At 47.0% G+C, this 24,450-nt stretch overlaps 1 protein-coding gene across 1 annotated transcript in view; it reads left to right on the forward strand.

Annotated features, from left to right (window-relative positions):
• Positions 1 to 24,450, forward strand: part of LOC116463797 (regulatory-associated protein of mTOR-like) — a 193,075-nt gene that overhangs the window by 144,768 nt on the left and 23,857 nt on the right. The window contains exon 4 of the mRNA XM_032147061.2: positions 12,992 to 13,150. Coding sequence (XP_032002952.1) covers positions 12,992 to 13,150 — 159 coding nt within the window. The remainder of the gene's footprint in view (positions 1 to 12,991; positions 13,151 to 24,450) is intronic.

Raw genomic sequence — 24,450 nt, forward strand, 5'->3', positions numbered from 1 at the left:
GGGCATGGGCCTCACAGATGGCTTTGCTGGCCTGGTCTGGCAACCGTTGAATAAATAATGATTTCCCACCCAGGTGAGGCGCATGGTAGATGTTTGTTCTCCTGTGCATTGCGTTGGTCTGCCTCCATGGTCGCACATTCTCTCAGTGGAGTGAGAGTGTCTTCCACGTGTGGGGCTGTGGTGCTGAAGGCTTGTGCGTCGAGTGCCTCGTTTCCTGTGAATGTGTTGGTTCTGGTGACCAGGGTGGAGCCTCCCTGCGCCCCTTCCTTCCATCCAGCATCAGGTTCCCAGTTCTCTGCCTGCCAGGCAGACACGCACGCACATACGGAGTGTCTGGGAACCTGCAGCTGTTGATCGCGGCTGGTGGTAGCTCCGCACTTATGTAAGGAGGAGTGATTTTCCCGAGGAGATGTATTAGTCGGAGTTGCTGAGAAATCAGCAGCACTGAGTGATCAGGTTGTTGTGAGCTCCTGGCTCCGTCTGGGACTTGCTGGCTCCATCCGCCCCATTCCGGCGGTTCCTGGCTTCATTGCCTCCTGAAGACAGCCTCTCTGGCACTCATGGGCATGTTGGCGTTCTTGAGGGGAAGGGGTTGAGTAACTCATGGCCTTTAGTGTGTGCCAGAAACTCAGCGCCACAGGCAGACTCAGTGCCATGGGCAGCCATATCCAAGGAGGGCAAGGGCGCTCCCCAGAAGCCTCTGGGCCTCGGTGGGTGTCATCAGGGTAGTGAGCAGGAAGCCTGGGGGCTGAGCTGGGCTGCCTGGCTTTGACATGGGCCTGTGCTGGGCTGGCTGTGTGGCCCCGTGAGGGTTACTGAGCCTCTCTGTGCCCAGCCTCCTGTCTGTGAGGCAGGAGCGATGGCAGTGCCCACTGCATGGTGGTAAGAGTGAGGCGGGTAGAATGCATGTTCCCAGGACAGAGGCTGCCCCAGGACAGAGGCTGTGCGGGTCACTCACCCCCGCACTGTCTGCCGGGGGTGCCCAAGCATTTCCACACGAGACCTTCACATCAGCCACCTGGGCAGGGCCCGCGTTAGTTTAGTTGTTTTGTGGAGGAGAAAATTGAGGTTTGGTTTTGTTCATGACATTGCCAGGTCGAATGGCTGGTGAATCTTTGATTTGGGGCTGAGCCTTAAGTTTCCCATCTCTGGGCGGGACCCATGCTCTCTCCCCATAATGGTGGCCCCCGTTACAGAGGGGCAGGTGGGTGGCTCACGTGTGGGCTCACCTGCGTCACTTCTCTCCAGCTCACCTCCAATGTGGGAGTACCTGGGGAAGCCTGCCAGCCACCTGGAGCCAGCGCCTTCCTAAGCAGCTGTTTTACAGGAAACAGAGCGGGACGACCTTGGGCTTCCTAGTCTCTGCACGTTACCCGGAATTCCAGAATAATCATGAGAAGGAGCCAGTGGAGTGGTGTGACTTTTGTATTTATAGACTTCTTCCAAAGGTCACCTCTTTTATTTCTGAAAAACAAGTCACTTGAGACCCGTCTTTACAGAGTGACAGGAGCTCAGGATGCAGAGGTACCAAGGCCAGGGAGGAGCGTTGGGGGTGGCTGGAGCTGGTGGGCCAAGGGCCACGGACCACTTTTGCCCTGCGTGGCCTCGTGGCTGCCTTTTCTAGAGCTGGCTTCGATCTACCCTGGACTCATCTTTCTGTGAAGAGTTTGCAGAAGACGCTGATTACATCTTAGATGAAAACTGGCCATGTCTCCACTGTTTCTGAGTGTGCGACTCTCAGAGCCAAGGTGGTACCTGGCGACTGGCCTCGTTCTTGTGAGTCCCTGTGGCAGGATGGATTTTTCAGGCAGGGCTGCAGCCTGGAGTTCAGGCTTCCTCTCCCTTTTACATTTCAAAGACTCAGGGTTCCATTTAAACAGACTGAAGATAAGTGGCAGCTTTGTTTTGTTTTGTTTTTCCATTAAGAGATTTTGGAGGGGGAGGAAAGCAGCCTTGCGATGATAGCATCAGGAAAAGATTACACAGAATGGCATCTTATTACGAAATACTGAAAACATTTAAAGAGCAAATAAAATATGCAAATAGAATAGGACAGAATTTGTACTGCACTGCCTCTTGCCCTACATCTTTCCTAATAAAAATTTAACTCTGAGGTCCATGTTGGGACAAACAAAACGATACTGGGATAGTGGAGCTCGGCTTTCGTTAGTTCAAAGCGAGCAGCATGTTAATCCAAATAAGCAGAATTCCCATATGGATTCATTCCACAGCCTTTTCTTGGGTGACGACTCTGTGCCCAGAGGCAAGGAGCTGACTGGGACCTGAGAGGCCTCTTCTTAGTGGCCGTGGCCTCCGGGGCAAGGCCGGCTGGTGTGGCGGAGCCTGGAGCTCTGCAGTGGGTGCAGAAGTGACACAGGAATTTTCTCTTGGCCACTTTGCTAGACTTGCAGCAGGGATGCCACCGAACTCAGCCATTTGCAGGCGGGAGCACGTGAGTGAGCGAGTATGGGATCCAGCCAGCCTCCCCAAGCACCAACACAGGAGCAAACTCCATGCAGGGCCCACAGCCAGACCAGGTGTGTCACCTTGAGGGCAACACGGTGGCACCCAGGCAAGGGTGTCCTTGACCCTGAAGCCCCAGAGTGGGTGTTAGTGTGCTCATTAGCTCTTTTAGTTCTGCCATCCACAGTCCAACAGATGGTGGCATGTTAGCAGCTCAGTCGCCCTCTGGCCCCATCACATAGGGTGGCTGCCCTCTGCCAGCGAGGGCAAAGGGCTGGTGTGACAGCCTTTCTGGGTACCAGCACTTGGTGGGTCCTGAGCTCTTGTCCAGCATCCAAGAAGAAAGAAGATGTGCCTAAAGTCAGAGAGTGAGCAAGGCAGGGGGTTTTATTGAGTGATGAAAGAGCTTTCTGCAGAGAGGGGACATGGGGGCGGGTCCCCTACCTGAAGGTGGGAAAATCCCTCCAATGTGTCTTAGTCCAGGGCTTTTGTGGGCTCAGAATAGGGGAGGGGCAGGCTGTAGGTAGTATTGGAAAAGGCAACATTTGATTGGTTAAAAGGCATTATTCAGAAAGAAACAATTGGGAAAGGGTGGGCAAACGGGAACAGAAGTTTTGCTCTGGGTCTTGGGTTTTATCCAGGACCTGCCATCTGGTCTTTCAGCCTTCAGGCTGTTACTTGGCTTGGAGGTAGGGTTTCACCAGGGACCTGCCCCTGTCTGCCTGTGCATTTGGCTACCTCCCATCACTATCAGAAGCACCTTGTGAGCCCCAGGGAGCTGGCGAGGACCTCCTTGTAAGGGAGGAGGAGGGCGGCAGGGTAGGCATAGGTGGCACCGTGCACAGCCATGTCAAGGACTTGGGAAAGTCTGGGCCAAGGAGCCACCTGTGCAGAGACACGGAATCACGAGAGATTAGCCACGTTGGGACCGTGGTGAGGACACTGGGCTGAGCAGAGGGCTCATGGGTGGTGCTGGGCAGGCACAGAATCACGAGAGATTAGCCACGATGGGAACGTGGTGAGGACACTGGGCTGAGCGGAGGGCTCGTGGGTGGTGCTGGGCAGGGAGCCTGTTGACCCACCCACAGAGGATTTTGTCTCAGGGGCTGGTGGCCTGACTGCTCTGCGGTAAGGAGGAAGGCTCTGACAGAATGGGGGGACTTGGAGAGGGGTCATTTTGGAGGCCTGAAGGTGGTTGGGGTGTTTCACCTCCATGAAGGCAGAGGTGGTACAGCGAAGTCAGAGGGACACATCCTGGGACCCACTGGGCACTGGGGAGATGGCAGGAGCAGGAGCTGAGGGTAGTGCCGAGGTTTCTGCTGGCTGAGTTTGGTGGTTGAGTTTCTGCTGGCTGATTTGGTGGTGCCAGCGAGTAGACAAGGATCCCAGAAGGGTGGGTGTGGGGCAAGGTGGGGAATTTGACCACAGATTTCTCTTGAAGGTGCCCTATGGGGAAATGGTGTCGTGAAAGAAGGAGGGTGAGGAACGGAGGCGACCGAGGGTCCACGGAGGAGGACGGGCCAGAGGCAGAGATGACAGGCCAGGCAGGCTGAGTGAGCAGGGGAGCCACATGAGGCCAGTGTGGGCACACCAGGCGTTGGACCCCGTGCAGAGGGGTTGCCGCCCCGCCCCCACCCAGACCTCACTGACTCCTGTGGGAGCCATCTAGGTACAGCAGCCGTGTGGAGGATAGCGTGAAAAGTGACAGGATGGAGCAAAGAAAGACACCAGCTCCTCATTTGCAGAGGTTTCTGCACTGTTGTCACCAGCATGTGGTCATGGCCTGCTCCACGGGGGCCATTCCGGCCGTTGATCCACATTGTCCTCCAGCCAAAGGAAACTAAGTGGGAAGCGGAAAGAGCTGGAGTTACGTGGGGGCACCTTCCACCCTAGGCCGGCCGCTGGTCAGCCTCCTCAGCCTCGTCACCGTTTAACATCCTCCCTTTTGTTCTTTTTTCCTTAATCTTTATGGAAAGATTCCTCTAGACAAATGTGCCGCTGCTTCTCCATAGCCTTGCCTGGAACAAAGGAAATGTCTTTTATTACCGTTCATGCAGGTATAATCCGTGAAAGACAAGCCTGTTCTGCCAGTCACCAAGTCAGTCCTTTTCCTTCTGTCTTGCTCATGGAAGGCTGTCCCGGCCCTCACATGACTAGTGGTGCAGCTCTTCAGGGGGTAGTGCCCATCCATTTCCTGGGGAAACCCAGGCGAGCCTGCTGGCCAGGAAGCGCCAGCTTGTGTCTGATTGCTAGGTTACCCTGGGTGCTTCCTGGATGTTCAGGCGCCCGTGATTCCCCCAGCATCTGCCTCGAGCTTATGTGCATGGAGCAGCAGATCCCTTTGTCTGGGCAGTTAGATTTTCTGCTAAGGAAATTGGGTGTTGCAGCAAAAGCCTTGCTTCACTGCTGTACTCCAACCCATCAAAACGGGATTATTTAAAATGCCCTCAAAATAAAAATAGACACCCCAAGGTCTTGATAAAACAGCTCTCTCTGGAGAAGCTCATCGGGCTGTGTAAACTCCAATAGGAAGTATTTATTCATCATTTGTATGTGCACAAATATTTATTGAATGTCAACTGTGAAGGCTGATGAGTAAACCAGCAGGTAGAGTCCAGTACCCTGGTGCAGTGATGGGGAGCTAGAGGTGCTATGCACAGTGCCCTGGTGCAGTGATGGGGAGCTAGAGGTGCTATGCACAGTGCCCTGGTGCAGTGATGGGGAGCTAGAGGTGCTATGCACAGTACCCTGGTGCAGTGATGGGGAGCTAGAGGTGCTATGCAGCCTTTGGCATGGCTTCCTATCCAGTGTCTGGAAGAGCATCCAAGAAAGATGCTTTCAACGTGTTAAAAGACAAGGGACTTTAACATGATACTTGAAGAATGAATAGAAAATGACCAGGCAAGACTTGGAACAGGCCATGGAGAAAAGGTAGGAAGAAGGTTCTGGGCAGAAGGCTGGAAGGTAGATTAGAACATAATGAGGCAAAAGACTTAAAAGATCCTTTCTTGTGGCTGAAGTGTAGACTCTCAGAGATTATGTCTAGCGATCAGGCTGGAGATCTTGCAGGGACTCGTAGGTCTTTCTAAAGAGTTTTCAAAGTTAGTGGGAAGACATCAAAGGTTTCTAAGCAGGAGAAGGACCTATTGAGTTTTGGAGAATGGATTTGGAGCAAAACAAGGCTGGAGGATTAGTTGGGAAGTTACTCCAATAATCTAAGAAATAGATAGTGGTGGTGGTGGTAGTGGTAGTGGTGATGAAGATGTGGTGGTGGTGATGATGATGGTGGTGGTAGTGATGGTGGTGATGGTAGAGATGGTGGCGATGGTAGAGATGGTGGTGGTGCTGATGGTGGTGGTGATGATGGTGATGGTGATGGCAGAGATGATGGTGATGGTGGTGGTGGTGATGATGGTGGTGATGGTAGAGACAATGGTGATGGTGGTGGTTGTGATGGTGGTGGTGGTGGTGGTGATGGTGATGGTGGTGGTGGTGATGATGGTGATGGTGATGGTAGAGATGATGGTGGTGGTAGTGGTGGTTTGGTAGTGGCTTGGCCTGGGTATTGATAGTGGGTATAGAAAGAGGTGGATGGACTCAGTCAGGATTGAAGAGGTAGACTCAACAGGATGCAATGATTGATGACATAAAAATGGAAAGGGTGAAAGACAAGAAAGTGTCAAGGGTGATTCTTGGGTTTCTGTTGTCCAGCTGGGTGATTCTCAGGTTTCTGTTGTCCAAATGGGTAGTGACCCCATCCATATGGATTGAGGAGAGGGGAGCAAGCTTACGAGGGAAGACACAGAAGGTGTGCACTGGACACCTCCTCTCTGCTGAAAGGCCTCAGACACACTGATGGATTGCTTCACATCTGGGAACAAATGCCGTGAAGTGTCTGTGTCCTCAGCGGCTCCACCTGGTTGCACTAGAGTGGAATAATGGGAAAGGGCCCAGGTTATATATTCTTGCCATTTATTCTTATGGAGACCATGCTGCTCATTCCATATGAACCGAAAGGTAACATTTACCATCACTCTTTTTGGCTTTTGTTTTGTTTTTCTGTATTTTACTTGTTTTTCATCCTAACACCCTTAAGGGTGAGGGTAAACAAGGGCTATAGGAGGCGAGGCATTCCAGGGAAATGCTGGGCAGGGAAGAGGGTCAGGTCCGCCTAAAGGTCCCTCCTACCAACATTTCCCTGGAAATCTTTGCATCCTACTTGGAGAGGAGAGGGGTAGGGTGAAACTTTCACTAGACCCCAGACAGGGCCAGAACTGGCCTGAGTCCTGAAATGACATTTGTTCCTCCGGGACAGTTCTGAGAGTGTCGCAGGCATTTCAGTTTGTGGGATCTAAACTTGACCTGCTATTCATTGCTGTAGGACGGGAGGATGGTAGTGACATCATTTGTACTCACAGACCCAGCCTAGTACGACACCAGTGTCTTTGTTAGAAACTCTACAGATGTCTATGGTCAGCCCGCCCCAGTGGCACAGGGCTACCCCTGGTGGGATTTTGTCAAAGGGGAAGACCCACCAAGTAGAGCCCCTGAGCCCCTCCTCTTCCCAGGTGGCCGTGGCTCTCCTTGATCCACACCAGCGGCAGTTTGTGCAGCTTCACCAGAGCTTCTGGCAGGACCACACCGCCACGAGGGCCGCTGGGAGCAGAGTCCCTCCCATACTCAGGGCTCTCCAGAGAGAGTCTGAAGTCTGCACTTACATGAGAAGGAGCTCCAACAGCAATAAAGTTCTACATGGAAAATGCAGAATCTGATTGCAGTAGCATTTCTTAGGCCTTATTAGCATATAAAGTTACCAGGTGTCATTTTAGGACGAGAGCCCGTCACTGAGAAGGAAATGAAATTTGGAGCTGCATTTTCCTTCATGAAGCCAAGGGCACTTTTTTGTTTGTTTGTTTTTTGTTTTCTGTTTTCTTTTCTTCGGTTATTCATTCTTTTATTATCTTCTGCTGTCGCATCCTCCAAACTTCCTGTGCATGTATTTTCTTGCACCTTGAGATTTGGCATTTCAGGAAAATGCCTGGCACAATAGGCTGTATTTTCGAGATTTGCTTTCTCATTTTATACACCCAGAGGAAACTGTCGTAACTCCCCCAGATGATCAGATGCTCCCGTGCCTCTCCTGTCTCTCAAACCACACAGCCGTTATCCTTGGCATTCTAGTTGTGAAACAAAACCTTAACACAATGTGGTGACATTTAATTTAGTGTTTCTCATTTCAAAGCCCTTAAAAAATTAATTAATTCCCATGAAGCCCCAAGAGGCATATTATTAATATCCGTGGCGCCTTTCATGCTAGTCCATTAATGTGCCTTCTGTATGCAATAGGTAAGAAAATGAAGCTAAATCCGTTTTTTGCAGCCCCATGGGAGAAGACCTTCATAGAGCCAAGGTCAGAAATAACGAATCCTTAATTTTATTGACGTCCCTGAATAATCTCTACCCCGTGGCCTTCTGTGTGGCGTGGAAGAACAGCACTCCCGTTCAGGAGCAATCTCAGGAGACAGCGAATGATTTTCCTGTGGAGCTGTGACTTCAGCAATCCTAGTTCGATAGCTGTGTTGAGGAGAGTAGAATTGAGAAAAACTGCTACAGCAGTAATGTAATAAGTGAGATGGAGACAGGGAGCAGGAGGCACTTGACAATTTCACTAGAGTCTCCCAGCGATCTGTGGGCCCTCCAGTGAACCCAGCCCCTGCAGATCGATGGGCCCATGCTCCAGGGAGACAGATGTGGAGATCAGCACCGTGGCTTGTTCTTATTTTGCGGTGCCTTATCTTTCTGTGCCTTTGTTCTTTACCCCTTTGCACGGGGGATTTCTGTAGCCTTAGCAACCAGAAAGCAGGGTGGATCTGTGGAATTAGACTCCCCGAAATCTCGAGTTTAGTTGACAGCCCTTTTTCCTTCCTTCTGATTGCCTCGCTGTCTGGCAAGCTCTGCACGTGTTCTTTCCTCGTCTGAATCTGCAGCCCATGACTCTGGAAGTCGTTGTGACTGAAAAACATATCCTTTGTTCACTAAGGGAAGTGGTTTTAATATGCATGAAAAGAGGCCGGCGTTCACCCGCCCTGCTCCCTAGACCCTGGAGAAGGGGTCGGAAGTCAGCATCAGCGGACATTCCTGATTAACGTGAGCTCAGGTGGCTCACTTCCCCTGGCCTGACTGCAGACATGAGCCAGGAACACCCATTCCGCCATGTGTATGAGACCCAGGAGGATCAAGGAGATATCCTTTAGCATCCATAAAAAAAATTTTTTTTGAGTCCTATCTCTCCATTTTTGCTCTTCCATACTTGAGCTGCCTTAAAGAGCTGCCTTAAAGCGTCCCTGGAGGTAGGAGAATGCATAGACCCTCCTTTCCAGGGCTCCAGGACTTCCGGAGGAGCCTCGGGATGGCTGAGCCTCCGCCCTGGGGCCTGGAGCTGTGCTAACGCTTTCTTGGAAAACCTCTCATTGTTTCTACCAACTTAGCCAGGACACTTTTTAAAAAGCACTTTCATTAAAAATGCGTAGGTATTTGTTTTAATTTACATAAAGGCCCAGACCAAAATGGGATGTGGCCTGCTGCTTAGACTGGCCATTATCACGCCTCTGATTCAGAGAAAGACCTAAATCCCATGTTTATGTAGGTCTTATAGCTGAGGCATTTGGTTTGAAGGAGCAGGTGAACTAGGTCCTCTCCAGGACTCCGTGCTTTTTTGTTGGGTGTGGAGAGACATGGGCGAGATAGGGCTGTTGCTGCTGCACTGATTCGAAGCCGTCTCTCCAGACAACCCGTCCTTTGTGTCCGCCATTCTTTCTACCTACCCATTTGAAGACAGAATGTCTAGCTACCTCTACTTCAGACTTATTTTCTAATTTAGAATGTACTTGCTTGAGTGGATGTGGTTTTGGAGGGCATGTAGCCAAGGTCGTGACAGCTGAATAAAATGTTTCCTTCTTTGCCCCCAGAACTGCGCTTTCATTTATCAGCTGCCCTTGGCGTGTTGTATGGGATCAACCAAAATTCAGGTATTTAGAACATTAAGACTCAGTGGCCTGGTTCTGTCTCACCAAGAACACAGATAAACAGTTGATGAATTCATCACATCAGTGATGAATCCAGAATGTGTCCATCATTTTCTTAAGTCTTAGTATGCAGAGAATCTCAGATAGCAAAGCAGAAAGGATGACGTCACACCTTGGGTACCCAGCACCTGGATGCAGCTGTTTGTACACACATACTTTCTGATATTATGTTGACACTCACTTACACCACTTCAACCTCAGGCAGGATTCTATCAGTTTCTTTACTACAAATTGATTTGTTTCTTTACTAATTATTATAATTACTGTCAGTAAAAATCTGAGTATCACTCAGCAATTAGTTGCTGGTAACTGAGTGTGTTGTAATGCTGGGGAAAGGATATAAAACTTGTATTTTGAACAAAAAGGCACACATGTAGGTGAGCAGTGTTTACCCCCACAGAATTTACCGTCTACATAGAATTGAGATAGCTGCACATGAATGTATAGTGAGCAGTGTAAGTTAATTCAGAGAAAGAAAAAATTATTTCCTGCTGAAGGGGTTCAAGAAGGAATTTTGTAGGAGAGCTGGGCATTGAACAGGCTCCTCCAGAACATATGGGTCAGATTGGCCACCAGATGGCTGGGGTCCCCTGTGGGCCAGTGATGCCCACCTATAGGAGCAGGTGACATGCTGCCTCCCAGGCCACGCATCGACACCCCTTCTGTCACGTTCCGTGCTTCTCTGAGCACTTCCTCCTTCCCTGTGGCCCTGGGCTCCCTGTGGGCCAGCCCTGTCCCGGCAGAGCCCCCTGTGGGTGTCAACGCACATCCTTCATAGATGAAAATGGACTTGAAGATCCCGCATTATCAGTTGGTTAGCTCTCTCTCCGTGACTCTACTCTATTTTTTGAGCAGCATTCTGGTCCTGAGCGAGGAGACACTGAGAGGGGAGACCACTCTGTGGCCCTAACCCCGCCTCAGACCAGGGCTCTGCACTGTCCTGCAGTGGCACAGGGTTGCTAGCCTTGGATTAGCTTTTGGTTCTCTAATGGGCTTTGCTTGCAGGTACAAAAAATTCGGGGAACCTGGAAAAACTCTTAAATCTCATCATCCTAAAGATATTCATACATCTACTGATGACTTCCAAAGTACAAGGTCTAGAATACCAAGAGGTTTTATGCTGTCATAAATTAGAGTTTTAATGTATATAATTAGGTGAAACCAAATGTGTATCGTATACAACAGAGGAACCGTGTTGCAGGAATTGGGTCTCGCTTTCCTGTTGTTTTCCTCACATCTAATTCTTTTTCTCTGGAAATGCCAGGGAACCTTTCTTTATTTTATTTTTATTTTTATTTTTATTTTTCGGTAGAGACGGGGGATCTGACTATGTTGCCCAGGCTGGTCTTGAACTCCTGGCCTCAAGTGATCCTCCGACCGTGGCCTCCGAAATGCTGGGATTCCAGGTGTGAGCCCCCGCGTCCGGCAGGGGAACCTTTCTTAAGCATGAATGGTGTCCCCTCCTCAGGGCATGTCCTCTCTGCTTCCTTTCTCAGTCACATCAGCAGGCGCTTCCTGCGCATCTGTGTGCCCAGCCTGCGCACAGCGGGAGCCCAGGCCTTCCTTCAAACACAGCCTCCCCTGCACGTTCCAAACACTTACTGGCATTTTTCTTCAAGTGATGATCATGGCATTGGCCTTACTTATTTTAGTTGTTTTTAAAAGAAAGTTTTAAAAGTTTATCAAAGTGATGAACATACACATCACTTTTTAAAAACATAATCCCTACCCAGAGGCAAACCCTTTCAGCTGTTTGTCCTAGTGGCATATGTTGGCGCTGCTTTGCACTGACTCATCAACTCAGGGCACCTTCCCTGACTGCCTGGTGTGGCCCCAGCACTTTCACACCCGTTGTTCCCCTCCCCAACCCCAGAAGGTTGTAGATTTACTCTGTCGGTTCTTCTTTGTTGGGAGTTCACCATGAAAAGTACTTTGCAGGAAAAGAGCAGTGATGGAACTCTGGAGTAGCTCCTCACACGACCCGCCTGTGCCCGTTTTCCAGCATCCTGCCACCCAGCCAGGTCTGTCTCCTCCTTGGCCCGTCCTCCTCACTCAGGTTCTCTGGAAGTTGGCACAGTTTTACTAAAATAAAATCAGCATTCATAGCATTAGGACTATGTAAACACTGTTCTCAAAGCCAAGTCATGTGTACTTGGGTCTCATTCTGGACTTTGTGAGTTCCCTGGGCTGCTGGTCTCCGTGCCCCCAGCCTCGCTGTCTTAATGAGAGGCCCTAGGGGAGCCTAGGTGTCTGGCAAGGCCAGGTTGCCCTCAGGGCTCTCTGCTGCCTTGATTTTCTGGCCCTTCATGCCTGTTTGTTTTTCCATGTGACATTTAGTAGCAGCTTGTTAAACTCCATGAAATAGCTCCTTGGGGTATTTATTGGGAATGCGTTGAATTTGTGAATTAAGCGAGCGAGAGCTGACATCTTAAGAATGTTGACTCAGCCCACCCAAACAGGGAGCATCTTCCCATTTGTTCACATCTTCTTGTGTTTTCCAGGAGAGCTTAGAAAATCTTCCATGTCTATGTTTTACACATTTCGTGTTAAACTTATTCCTATGCGTCCAGTCTGCTCTGTGGCTTTTGAGATGGGGTTTTTTTGCCATGATGTTCCTCTGTTTATTATTTGTATATATCAAGGCTATTGATTCTTCTCTGTCAGTTTTAGGTTCTGCTCATTCAGGGAAGGGCCCAGGCAGGAGGCGGAGGGAGGAGCTTTCAGCAGGGCGATTCCTTACTGGGTCTCTTCACTCTTCTGCCATTGCTGCCATGTGTACATTGCAGGTTCCTTCATTTGAGCAAATTCTCTCTTCTGTGCTCCAGATGTTTTCAGAAGGACCCCGTACTTCTGAGAAACACTTTGTACCCCAGTAGCAGCTGTGTTTGCCTTCGTGTTGCCATGTGACAGGCATTACTTGTTTATCTCATTGACATTCCTAGTAGTTCTCAATGTTTGTTGAATGAATATTTATAACCATCATGTGTGGCAGTTCTTATGTTGTGTTTTGATTTGTTTTTTTTGAGACAGTCTCACTCTGTCACTCAGACTGGAGTACAGTGGTGTGATCATGGCTCACTGCAACCTCAACCTCCTGGGCTTAAGCGATCCTTCCACCTCAGCTGGGACTACAGGTGTGTGCCACCACACCTGGCTAATTTTTTTTTTTTAATTGTAGAGATGGGGTCTCACTCTGCTGCCCAGGCTGATCTTGAGCTCCCGGGCTCAACCAGTTCTCCCACGTCGGCCTCCTAAGCTGCTGAGATTTTCAGCATGAGCCATGGTGCCTGGCATTATCTGGTTTTATAGATGGAGAAACTCTGAGCCCATGTGTCCAGGACCACATAGCTATTAACGGCAAACCCAGAGGAAAGGGTAGGGGATGAGTTCCAGGCATTCCCTGGAGTCCATGGTAAATTTCTTCATTTCTTCTCCTGCAACAGGCCCGATACAAGCAGAGCCTTGACCCAACTGTGGATGAAGTCAAGAAGCTCTGCACGTCCTTACGTCGCAACGCCAAGGAGGAGCGAGTCCTCTTTCACTACAATGGCCACGGGGTGCCCCGGCCCACAGTCAACGGGGAGGTCTGGGTCTTCAACAAGGTGGGTGTGCCTTCTAGCTTCCTTCTCGTTTCTGCCAAAAGCCATGCCAATTGTGGTGATCAGAGCAGGTCCTGCCCATCTGTAGCTTCTGTTAAGCCATTGATGTTTACTGTGTTTCAGCAAACCCAAATGCAGTAGCTGAGCGGACCAGGTCATCAGGCACAACGAGGGGCTGTTTCTGTGGCAGAACGTGTTCATGGAATGACTGCCTTGAAGCATGGCGCGTGTGGTTTATGTTCCCTCTGTAAGAACAGCAGTTGTTTGTAATTCTCCGAGGACAGACCTTGAGAGTGTCTGCCTTCTAGTTTGAAAAATTGCACAATTTCTCAATTTCGTTAGAATCTTTCTTTAAGCATTGGTGATTTTCTTAGAAAATAAAGGTTTTGTATATTCTAAAGGGCTAATTCCAAGCTGCCCTGCAGGTGCAGGCTCCGGGCTTCCCTCCTCAAGGTCAGAATCGCCAGCCTTTTGCAATTCTGTTGCCCAGGACCAGATGAAGTGCTTGCTCCCCTTCTGTAGCTGTTGCTGTGGGTGGTGGGTGCTGTCGTCCCCACCCTCCAGGGTGTGGTGAGTGCTGACTCTCTCCCCATCCTCCAGCGTGGGAACCTTGGTCCATCTCAGAGCAGCCAGCTGTGGGTCTCACCGCACTCTGCGTGATGCATGAAAAGCAGTTCTTGGAGGGTGCGGTGGCCCCATATGTGCCTGAGCGTGTCTATGAGGGCACTGATTTGGAATCCAGCAAATCCGAGTCCCAGTTTCGGTTGTGCTGTCAGCCTCCTGGGCCTCTGCTTCCTTAGTGTGGACACCGCCTCCTGCCATCATAGTGAGGACTCTGACCCAGTTTCTTCACACACTGAACTCTCAGTTCCTGTCTACTGTCCCGGGTTTGCAGCTAGCATTTGGCACAGGTGGTGAAGCGGTGCGGGCCCAGAGCAGAGACCTCGAGGAAGGCTTCTGACCCTGGACACCGAGGAGTAGCCAGCCTCGGAAGTAGGAAAGGTATCCACCCAGCTCTTCCCGCAGGGCAGTGCCATCTCTCCCCGTGTGTATCTGGATACCAGCTTGATTTTAATTCCTTTCGTTAAATATTGAGTAAATTCAAAGCGATCATTGTGAAGGAAGCAGGATTTACAGAAGCAGGATGTAATGAACCACCAGGCGTGCACCACAGGCCCCTGGCGTGTGTTTCTCAGCTGCAGTCTCTCCTTTCCCTGCCCTTCCCTGTGGCGCCTGGCACAGTGAATTTGAATTTGTCCTTCCCTGGCTCTCCTCTGTGGAGCCCCCAGTGTGCTGGCTCTCAGGCACGGTGAATCCAGGAGATCGCTGCCGATATGCTGGGTGGACGCTGGTGCAGTCTTCCTCAGTGCGCTTTGCTCACTTGGTCAGAGGCTCTGCAGATTCGTGCCACCGACCCCAGGGGCCTGCAGCCCTGCCTCTTCCCACATTTGCTGTCCCCTGCGGGGACCCCGCCCTTCTCAGTGTGTTCCGTGCGGATGGGCATTGGGCTGGTTCCCATCTTGTTTCTGCTGTAAACCACTTGAGTGTTTCAGCTGCCCACCTTTCTCTCCAGCACTGGGTGTTGTCACAGGTTTTTTTTAATGATAGACTGGTATGCTCTGATTTTCTCTGGTAAGCATTAAGATCGAGCACCCTGTGTCCGCCCGCCAGCTCCCTGCTGCTCAAAGCGCCCATCTGCTATCCACTTCTCTCTGCAGTGGGTTGCCTTTTCCTGTCGGTTTGAGGGAATTCTTTGTATTCCAGACAGTAATGATTTTTATGAATTGTGTCTCTTTTCTCAGAATTTATGATGTGATTTTTTTTTTCTTCATCTTCTTACACTCCTGGTAACTTACAAAACAAAACTTTTTTTTTTTTTTTTTCTGAAACAGGGTCTCTCTCTCTCACCCAGGCTGGAGTACAGTGGCATGATCATGGCTCACTGCAAACTCTGCCTCCTGGGCTGAAGCATTCCTCCCACCTCAGCCTCCCAAGTAGCTGGGACCACAGGTGTGCACCACCACACCTGGCTAAGTTTTGTATTTTTTGCTAATTTTTGTATTTTTTGTAGAGTCAGGGTCTTGCCATGTTGCCTAGGCTGGTCTTGAACTCCTGAGTCCAAATAATCCTCCTGCCTCAGCCTCCCAAAGTGCTAGGATTACAGCATGAGCCACTGCGCCCCACTCCCAGTTGTGCTTTTTATTTGTCCTTGTCTTGGTGTGCTGGCCGATGCCTTCAGTGGAGTGAAGCAGGGGACTGGGTGGGGAGCGGGGAGTGGGGCATCTTTGTTTCCTTTGTCCTCGCAGAGGGAGAGCTTCTGTGTTCAGTGTATGATGTTTGCCCCAGGCTTTTTGTAAAACAAAAACAATCGAATTAAGAAAGTTCAATTCTTAATTTGGTTTTTTAAAAAAATCGTGACTAGATGTTGATTTGCCTCCCTTGGTTATTTGTGTGTGTGTGTGTTAAAGCGGTCACAGTACTTTTCTCCCTTAGGCTGGTGCTACATTGAATGATATTGTATGACCGTCTCCTGTTATACACACCTTTCTTTTTGGATTAACCTGTGTTATAATGAATGATCTGTTTCATGCACGGCTTATTCAGTTTGCAGCCATTTTGTTTCATATATTATATCTGTGTTCGTGAGTGAGATTGGCCAGGAATTCTTTCTCTTGCTGTCCTTGCCTGGGTGGAGTAACTGTGGCCTTAGAAAAATAAGTTGAGGAATGTTCCTTCTTTGTATATATACTTGAATAGTTTTTGTGATATTTGAAGTATTTGTTGTCTGAATGTTGTGGAACTTACAAAGAAAGCTCTCTAGGGTGGTATTTTGTTTGTGGAGAGTTTTTGACTAGTGATCTAGCTTCTTTCATGGTTAAAGGGTTTTTCTGTTAGCTTTGCCAACTGACTTGTAGGACCTTGTCCGTTTCTACTAAGCTTCCTGATGTGTTGACATGAACTGGCTCACAATACCCCTTTAGAAACTCACCAGTATCAGGGGTATCTGTGAGTGAGGTGCCTTCCTTTGCTGGGTATATGTGCCTTCTCTCTTTTCTTGTTGATTATTCTTACGAGGAGGTTGTGTACCTTTTATCAGTCTTTTCAAAGACCCAGCTTTTACCATTGTTGACCCACCAGAGGATGGAAGGAACGGTAGGATGAATACCTTTATACTGTTCCCCTGTTGCCAATTTGACCCTTTTTTTTTTTTTGCAAAATGTGCACTAAATTAGTAGGCATTTTTTTACTTGTTGATTTTGTTGTGGACCCAGAATCTAATTAAGGTCCATGCATTGCATCTGTTCCTTATGCGTTTTTAGTTCCTCTTGCCTTTCATTTTATGACATTGACTTTTTAAGTGACTTTTTAAAAATTTTGTCTTCTTTTGGGAAGTTAGCATATAGTTATACATCAGTCTTTTTTTTTTTTTGAGGTTAAGTCTCCCTCTGTCGCCAAGGCTGGAGTGCTGTGGCATGATCTTGGCTCACTGCAGCCTCCACCTCCTGGGTTCAAGCAATTCTTCTGCCTCAGTCTCCTGAGTAGCTGGGATTACGGGCGGCCGCCACCACGCCTGGCTTATATTTGTATTTTCAGTAGAGATGGGGTTTCACCATGTTGGCCAGGCTGGTCTCCAACTCCTGACCTCAAGTGATCTGCCTGCCTCGGCCTCCCAAAGTGCTGGGATTACAGGCGTGAGCCACCGTGCCTGGCAGTCTTTTTAAAAATAATAGACATCATTTTTTTAAAGCAGTTTTAATTTTACAGAAAAATTGAGCAAGTTTATTGAGTTATATACTTCCTCCCCCTCATTTTCTTCTATTGTTAATATCTTGCTTTGGTTATGTTTTTTACAATTGATAAACCAATAATGATGCGTTATAATTAATGATGTCCATTTTACACTAGGGCTCACTCCTGGTGATGTACACTCTGCAGATTTTGCTGAATGTATGATGTCCTGCAACCACAGTTAGGTTGCCACACAGAGTAGTGCTGTCCTAAAAGTCCTCTGTGCTCCCCCTCATCTTCTCTCCCCTAGCATTTGGTCTTTTCCAGAATGTCCTGTAGTTGGAATCATATAGTATGTAGCCTTTTCAGACTGGCTTCTCTGACTCAGTAATATACGCTTAAGACTCCTCCGTGTCTTTTTGTGGCTTGATAGCTCATTTTTTACAGTTACTGAGCGATACTCTACTGTGTGAATGCAACACTGCTTCTTTATCCATTTTCGTATTCGAGGGCATTTTGGATACTCTGAACTTCTGACAATTAGGAATAAAGCAATTATAAACATGTGCAAATTTTTGTATGGATATAGGCTTTCCATTCATTTGGGTGAATACCTGGGAATGGGTTTGCTGGATGGTTTGGTTAGAGTATGCTTTGCTTTATAAGGAACTGTGAAGCTGTCTTCCAACATGTCTGTACCGTTTTGCATTCCCGCCAGCACTGAACGAGAGTTTCTGTTGCTCCACATGCTCACCAGCATTTGATGTTATCAGTGTTTGGATTTTAGCCATTCTGGTGGGTATGTAGTAGGATCTTATTGTTATTTCATTTTCAATTTCGTAATGATGTGAAATTGGGCATCTTTGCATGTTCTTATTTGCCGTTATATCTTCTTTGATGAGGTATCTCTTCAGGTTTTTTGCCCATTTTGAGAATCAGGTTGTTTTTCTTGTTGCTGAGTTTTAAGAGTTCTTTCCATATTTCAGATGCCAGTTTTTTGTTTTTTGTTTTTGTTTTGAGACGGAGTTTCACTCTTGTTGCCCAGGCTAGAGTGCAATGGTGTGATCTTGGCTCACTGCAACCTCTGCCTCCCGGGTTCAAGCGATTCTCCTGCCTCAACCTCCCAAGTAGCTAGGATTACAGGCACCCGCCTCCATGCCCGGCTAATTTTGTATTTTAGTACAGGCTGATCTCAACTCCTGACCTCAAGTGATCCACCCGCCTCGGCCTCCCAAAGTGCTGGGATCGTAGGCATGAGCCACCACGCCCGGCCTGGATGCCAGTTGTTTATCAGATACGTGTTTCGTAAATATGTCCTCCCAGTTTGTGGCTGCTTGTTTTCTTTTCCTAGCAGTGGATGTTTGCTTTTTGACGAGTTTGGACCAGTGATCCTCCAGGATGTCCCACATTCTAGTTTATTTTCTTTGCTTTTTCACAAGTTTTTGTCAAACCCGATTAAAAAAAAAGCATGATCAAACTTTGTGCTGTCCATAGTAGATATATTTTAAATACAAAGACATATGAAGGTTGAGAGTAAAAGAAAGGGAAAAGATATACTATGCCAATACTAGTCATAGAAAACCAGTGTGGCTCTGTTAATCAGTGAAAATAGACTGCAAGATGAGGAGTATTATTGGTGACAAAGAGGGCCATTTCCTCCTGATAAACAGGCCAGTTCATGAGCCCAGCACACACCATCCTGAGTGTGAGTGCGCTTAATATCAGAGTTTCAAAGGACATGCAGCAAAATAAACAGAATTAACAGGAAAAGTATGCAAATCCATAATCATAGTTGGAGATTAGAAGATCTTCTTTTAGTAATTGATAGATTAAACTGATAGTTAAAAATTATAGACAAAATTGATAGTTAAAAAAAATTCTTTTTTGAGATGGAGTCTCGCTTTGATTGCCCAGGCTGGAGTGCAATGGCGTGATCTCGGCTCACTGCAACCTCCACCTCCTGAGCTCAAGCTATTCTCCTGCCTCAGCCTCCCAAGGAGATGGGACTACAGGCGCCCACCACCACGCCTGGCTAACTGTTTTGTATTTTTAGTAGAGATGGGGTTTCACCATGTTGGCTGGGCTGGTCTTGAACTCCTGACCTCAGGTGATCTGCCCGCCTCGGCCTCCTAAAGTGCTGGGATTACAGACGTGAGCCACTATGCCCGGCCCTGTAATTAAAAACTTTCTTACCAAGAAAACTCTAGGCATAGTATATTTTTTCTAGTCCAAAGCAAAAGCCAGTATTAATGTAAAAGACCTAGCAATATTATCAGTCACCCCGACTTAATTAACATCCATACAGCCGTCCACACAACTGTAGAATATACATTCTCAAGCGCATGTGGAATGTTCACCATATGCTGAGCCATAAAGATGTCTCAATAAAGTTTGAAAGATTAAAATCATAGAGTATATTCTCTGTTCTTAAAATTCAAAATTATGGAATATCTGGAGAAGCCCCAGATATTTGGAAATGAAATACCACATGAGTCAAAGACAAAATCATAAAGGAAAATAAAAAATAATTCAAACCTAAAGATAATGGAACTATGACACCTAAATTTATAGGATATAGGTGTAACAGTGCTTATGGAAATGTACAGCTTTAAATTCTTACATAGAAAGGTACATTTTAGAAATATATTTAAAATGAAAATCTGTTTTTTTGAAATGGAGTCTCTCGCTCTGTCACCCAGGCTGGAGTGCAGTGGTGCCATCTCCACTCACTGCAACCTTTGCCTCCTGGATTCAAGCAATTCCCCTGCCTCAGCCTCCCAAGTGGCTGGGATTACAGGCGTCCACCACCGTGCCCAGCTATTTTTGTATTTTTAGTAGAGACGGGGTTTCGCCTTGTTGGCCAGGCTGGTCTGAAACCCCTGACCTCAAGTGATCCTCCCACCTTGGCCTCCCAAAGTGCTGGGATTACAGGTGTGAGTTACTGTGCCCAGCCCAAAATCTAATATTCTACCTTAAGGAAACAGAAAATGCTGAGCAAATTAAACTCAAAGCAGAAGGAAAGAAATAACAAACAGCAGAAATCAATAAAATAGAGTACAGGCAACAGAGACAACATAGCTAAAATGTGTTTTTTTGAAAAGATCAGTAAAAGTTGACGAATCTCTAGGTAGGTAGATCAGTGAAGAAAGAGAGAAAACACTTTATCAACATCAGCACTGAAGGAGAGGATATCCCCACATATCCTACAAGCATGAAAAAGGTAAGAGAATATTATTAATTTTATATACATTTAAATACTTAATTAAATGGACAGATGCCTTAAAATACAACTTACCAAAACTGATCTAAAATGAAATAGAAAATCTGAATAGCCCTATATCAATGGGCTTCTTTCCAAGGCCATGCCAGGCATTTAATTCCTCTGAGGCCAGGGGCTTTTTATTTTGTTTACTGCTACATTCCAAGCTCTTAAGATAGTGTCTGTTACCCTAGCAGGTGTTTGGTAATTGTCAACCACATGGGTGGGTAGATGAATGGATGTTTTTATTTTTATATTTTTTTTTTCAATTTTTTATTTTTCCATAGGTTATTGGGGTACAGGTGGTGTTTGGTTACATGAAGAAGTTCTTTAGTGGTAATTTGTGAGATTTTGCTGCACCCATCACCCAAGAAGTATACACTGCACCCTTGTAGTCTTTTATCCCTCACCCCCCTCCCACCCTTCTCCCCAAGTCCCCAAATTCCATTGTCCCCAAATTCATTCTTATGCCTTTGTGTCCTCATAGCTCAGCTCCCACATAACAGTGAAAATATACGATATTTGGTTTTCCATTCCTGAGTTACTTCACTTAAAATAATAGTCTCCAATCTCATCCAGGTCACTGCAAATGCTGTTAATCCATTACTTTTTATGACTGAGTAGTATTCCATCATGTATGTATACCCCCTTTTCTTTATCCACTCATTGATTGATGGGCATTTGGGTTGGTTCCACGATTTTGCAATTGCGAATTGTGCTGCTATAAACGTGTGTGCAAGTATCTTTTGTGTATGATGACTTATTTTCCTCTGGGTAAATACCCAGTAGTGGGATTGCTGGATCAAATGGTAGTTCTACTTGTAGTTCTTTCAGTAATCTCCACAATGTTTTCCATAGTGGTTGTACTAGTTTACATTCCCACCAGCAGTATAGAAGTGTTCCCTGATCACCACATCCACACCAACATCTACTGTTTTTTGATTTTTTTATTATGGCCATTCTTGCAGGAGTAAGGTGGTATCTATCGCATTGTGGTTTTGATTTGCATTTTCCTGATCATTAGTGATGTTGAGCATTTTTTAATATGTTTGTTGGCCATTCGTATATCTTCTTTTGAGAATTGTCTATTCATGTCCTTAGCCCACTTTTTGATGGGATTTTTGTTTTCTTGCTGATTTGTTTGAGTTCGTTGTAGATTTCTGGATATTAGTCTTTTGTCAGATGTGTAGATTGTTAAGATTTTCTCTCACTCTGTGGGTTGTCTGTTTACTCTGCTGACTGTTCTTTTGCCGTGCAAAAGGCCTTTAGTTAAATTAAGTCCCAGCTATTTATCTTTGTTTTTATTACATTTGCTTTTGGGTTCTTGCTCATGAGATCCTTGCCTAAACCAGTGTCTAGAAGGGTTTTTCCAATGTTATCTTCTAGAATTTTTATAGTTTCAGGTCTTAGATTTAAGTCCTTGATCCATCTTGAGTTGATTTTTGTATAAAGCGAGAGATGAGGATCCAGTTTCATTCTCCTACATGTGGCTTGCCAGTTATCCCAGCACCATTTGTTGAAAAGGGCGTCTTTTCCCCACTTTATTTGTTTGCTTTGTTGAGGATCAGTTGGCTGTAAGTATTTGGGTTTATTTCTGAGTTCTCTGTTCTGTTGCATTGGCCTATGTGCCTGTTTTTATACCAGTGCCATGCTGTTTGGGTGACTATGGCATTATAGTACAGTATGAAATCAGGTAATGTAATTCCTCCAGATTTGTTCTTTTTGCTTAGTCTTGCTTCGGCTATGCAGGCACTTTTTTGGTTCCATATGAGTTTTAGAATTGTTTTTTCTAATTCTGTGAAGAATGATGGTGGTATTTTGATGGGAATTGCATTGAAATGAGTGGATATTTTTACTGAAATGTCATCTGATCACCAGGTGTAACATGCACCCCTCTCCTTGACTCTTTAGTCCTCCTGGTGTGGTCTATTTTTCTCCACAGCTTGCCCCCAGTCTTATGTGTATTGTCTCTATGTCTCCATTAAAATGTGAGTTCCAGGATAACAAGGTTTTTGTTCTATGAACCGCTTTATCATGGGTACCTAAAACCAAGCGTCTCAGAACATAGGAAATGGTCATTCGATGTTTGCTGTGTTCTACAGCTAATGTCATAAAAGCAACAGAATGATCCCTAGAGCCAAGTCTTTCTTGGCTGTATTTTCCCCCACTGTGTTATTCCATTAGTTTATCCTTTCATAGGTTTATTTTTTCATGTCACATGGCATGCCACCAGAGACAGGCGCGTGTTCTTCCAGGTCTAGACAGCCATAAGCTGCATTGTAGAGCATGCAGTCCTGTTGCTGAGTCTTTCAGCCTTCAGATAGGCTCCCTCCATCAAAACGAAGCCTTCAGCATTACAGATGATACACTGTCGGTACACAATGTAAGATTTAAAAACATTTAAACATGCTAGTTTTAACTATACTTTTCTTTTTGTTTAATCACCATTTATTCTGTTGCTGGTTGTTTTCTCAGCCTCAGCAGAAAACCAAGGTTCAGGACTTAAGTAAATCCTAGGCTCAGATTTTCCCCATCCACCGCCCTCCCTTCCATTCCCCTGTCTGTGTTTCAGGCAATTAGGACTGGCCGCTGTATCCATTAAGAATTCACGTAGCAGAACGTTTATCGGGAGAAGGATTAATCCACTACTCGAATACTCCCAATTAGCTTTTAGACCCTGTCTGCCTTTTCTTCTTTGCAAAAGGAGAAAGGTTTTTCCCACTTGATACATTTTTTTTCCTCTGCTTTTTAGAGTTCCATTATGACCAGAAGCTATTTCCACCCTTTGCTGTGCACCTAGGCACAAAGCTACAAGGCTTTTCCCTGTGTGTAAAGCTTGTGCTGCCCTCTCTAGGTAGGATGAGCTTTGCTCCAGGTTACGTGCCTTTCCTTAATTTACTGAACGTAAAGTTGGAGTTTTATGTGGTTTTGCATTTTTGGTTTAGGGTAATTTTTAATTCTCCTGTGGTCTTCCTGCGGCGTTTACAACTTAACCCCTACCCTCTGCCAAAATCATCCTCAAAGGCCATTTTTGTCTTGCACAGTGTTCTACCCTTCTGGACATTAAATAGGGACATAAAATGGATCTTATCATGGGGAGCACAGATGGAAAGCAAAGACTGTTTTGTTCTGATTATTGGTTATAAGTCTAGCTTAAAAGAAAGTCGAATTGCATGATGATGTATTGTGATAATGTAGGAAAAATATTGGCCCCTTCAGAGAGAGAGAGAGGAGTTGTGCCAGCCCAGCCATGGTGGGCAGGCGAGGTTGGAGGGGGCCTCCTGGAGAAGGCGGTGCTTGCTCGGGCTGAGTCTTATAGAAGAGAACAAAGTCAACAGTTGTCCCTGAGAGGGGACTGGAGGGGATGATCTCAGAGGAAGTAGATGATATAATAAACCAGCATGGTATTTGTTGGAAACTACAAGCAGTTCTGTGCTGTGGGAGCCTGGAGCCTGAATTGGGTTTAAAAAGAAAGAAGGCCAGAAAGGGTTCCAGGCTAAGGCATAGAGCACCTCGCAGACTCTTAGGGATGTGGGCTTAGATAAATCCCTTTGATGCCGTGTGAAGGCTGGCTCTGGGGAGAAAAGACTGGCTAGAGAAACTCCAGGTAGAAGGCTGTCGTATACAAGAGGCCAGTGACGGCACCCTGAGTCAGGCTGGTGGGGTGACCCTCAGGACCTTCCTAGGACAGGTGGAAGTTGAGTTAGAGGGAGCAGGTGAGACCTGGACTTGTGACCAGGCACCAGAAGTGAGAAGAAGGAGCCTGCAGGCATTTGTTCCCAGGTTGTGAGTAGGCCTAGGGTCCATGAGTGTGGGGTCGTGAGAAGTAGGGGCAGATGTGCTGCTGGCGGTTCCCAAAATACAGTTTCTAGAGCCAAAGAAGGCCAAGAGAGAGTGAAATCTGGGGAGCAGAAGAGGATCCTGGCAGGTGATGGGGAGGAGAATTGGGAGAAAATGGCATGGGGGAAGCCGGGAAGGGCACCTGTCAGCCCAGGGGAATAGAGATGGAATTGATATCCTTTATTCCAAGGAGTCTGGCCCTTTAGCAAGAAGTGCGCTTTGTATTCCAAGTGAAACTTGGAATACAAATAAGCAGCTCCCCATTTCTGAGAAGATGCTGAGTACATCTTCTGCCAGAGAACTCAGAATGTGAATCAGAATTCTAAGCCCTATTAAAGTGTCATCCTCTCAGCGCTCGTTCCTGTAAAGCCCCTTAAGGGCACAGGCTTCCTTTAAACTCCCAGCCAGGAACTGTGGTCTCATCTGGATTTGCTGCCGCAGCTTTCCCTGGACTAAAAATGGACTTGCAGTGCCA

The sequence above is a fragment of the Hylobates moloch genome, unplaced genomic scaffold (genome assembly GCF_009828535.3).
Source record: "Hylobates moloch isolate HMO894 unplaced genomic scaffold, HMol_V3 SCAFFOLD_65, whole genome shotgun sequence".
Lineage (NCBI taxonomy): Eukaryota > Metazoa > Chordata > Mammalia > Primates > Hylobatidae > Hylobates > Hylobates moloch.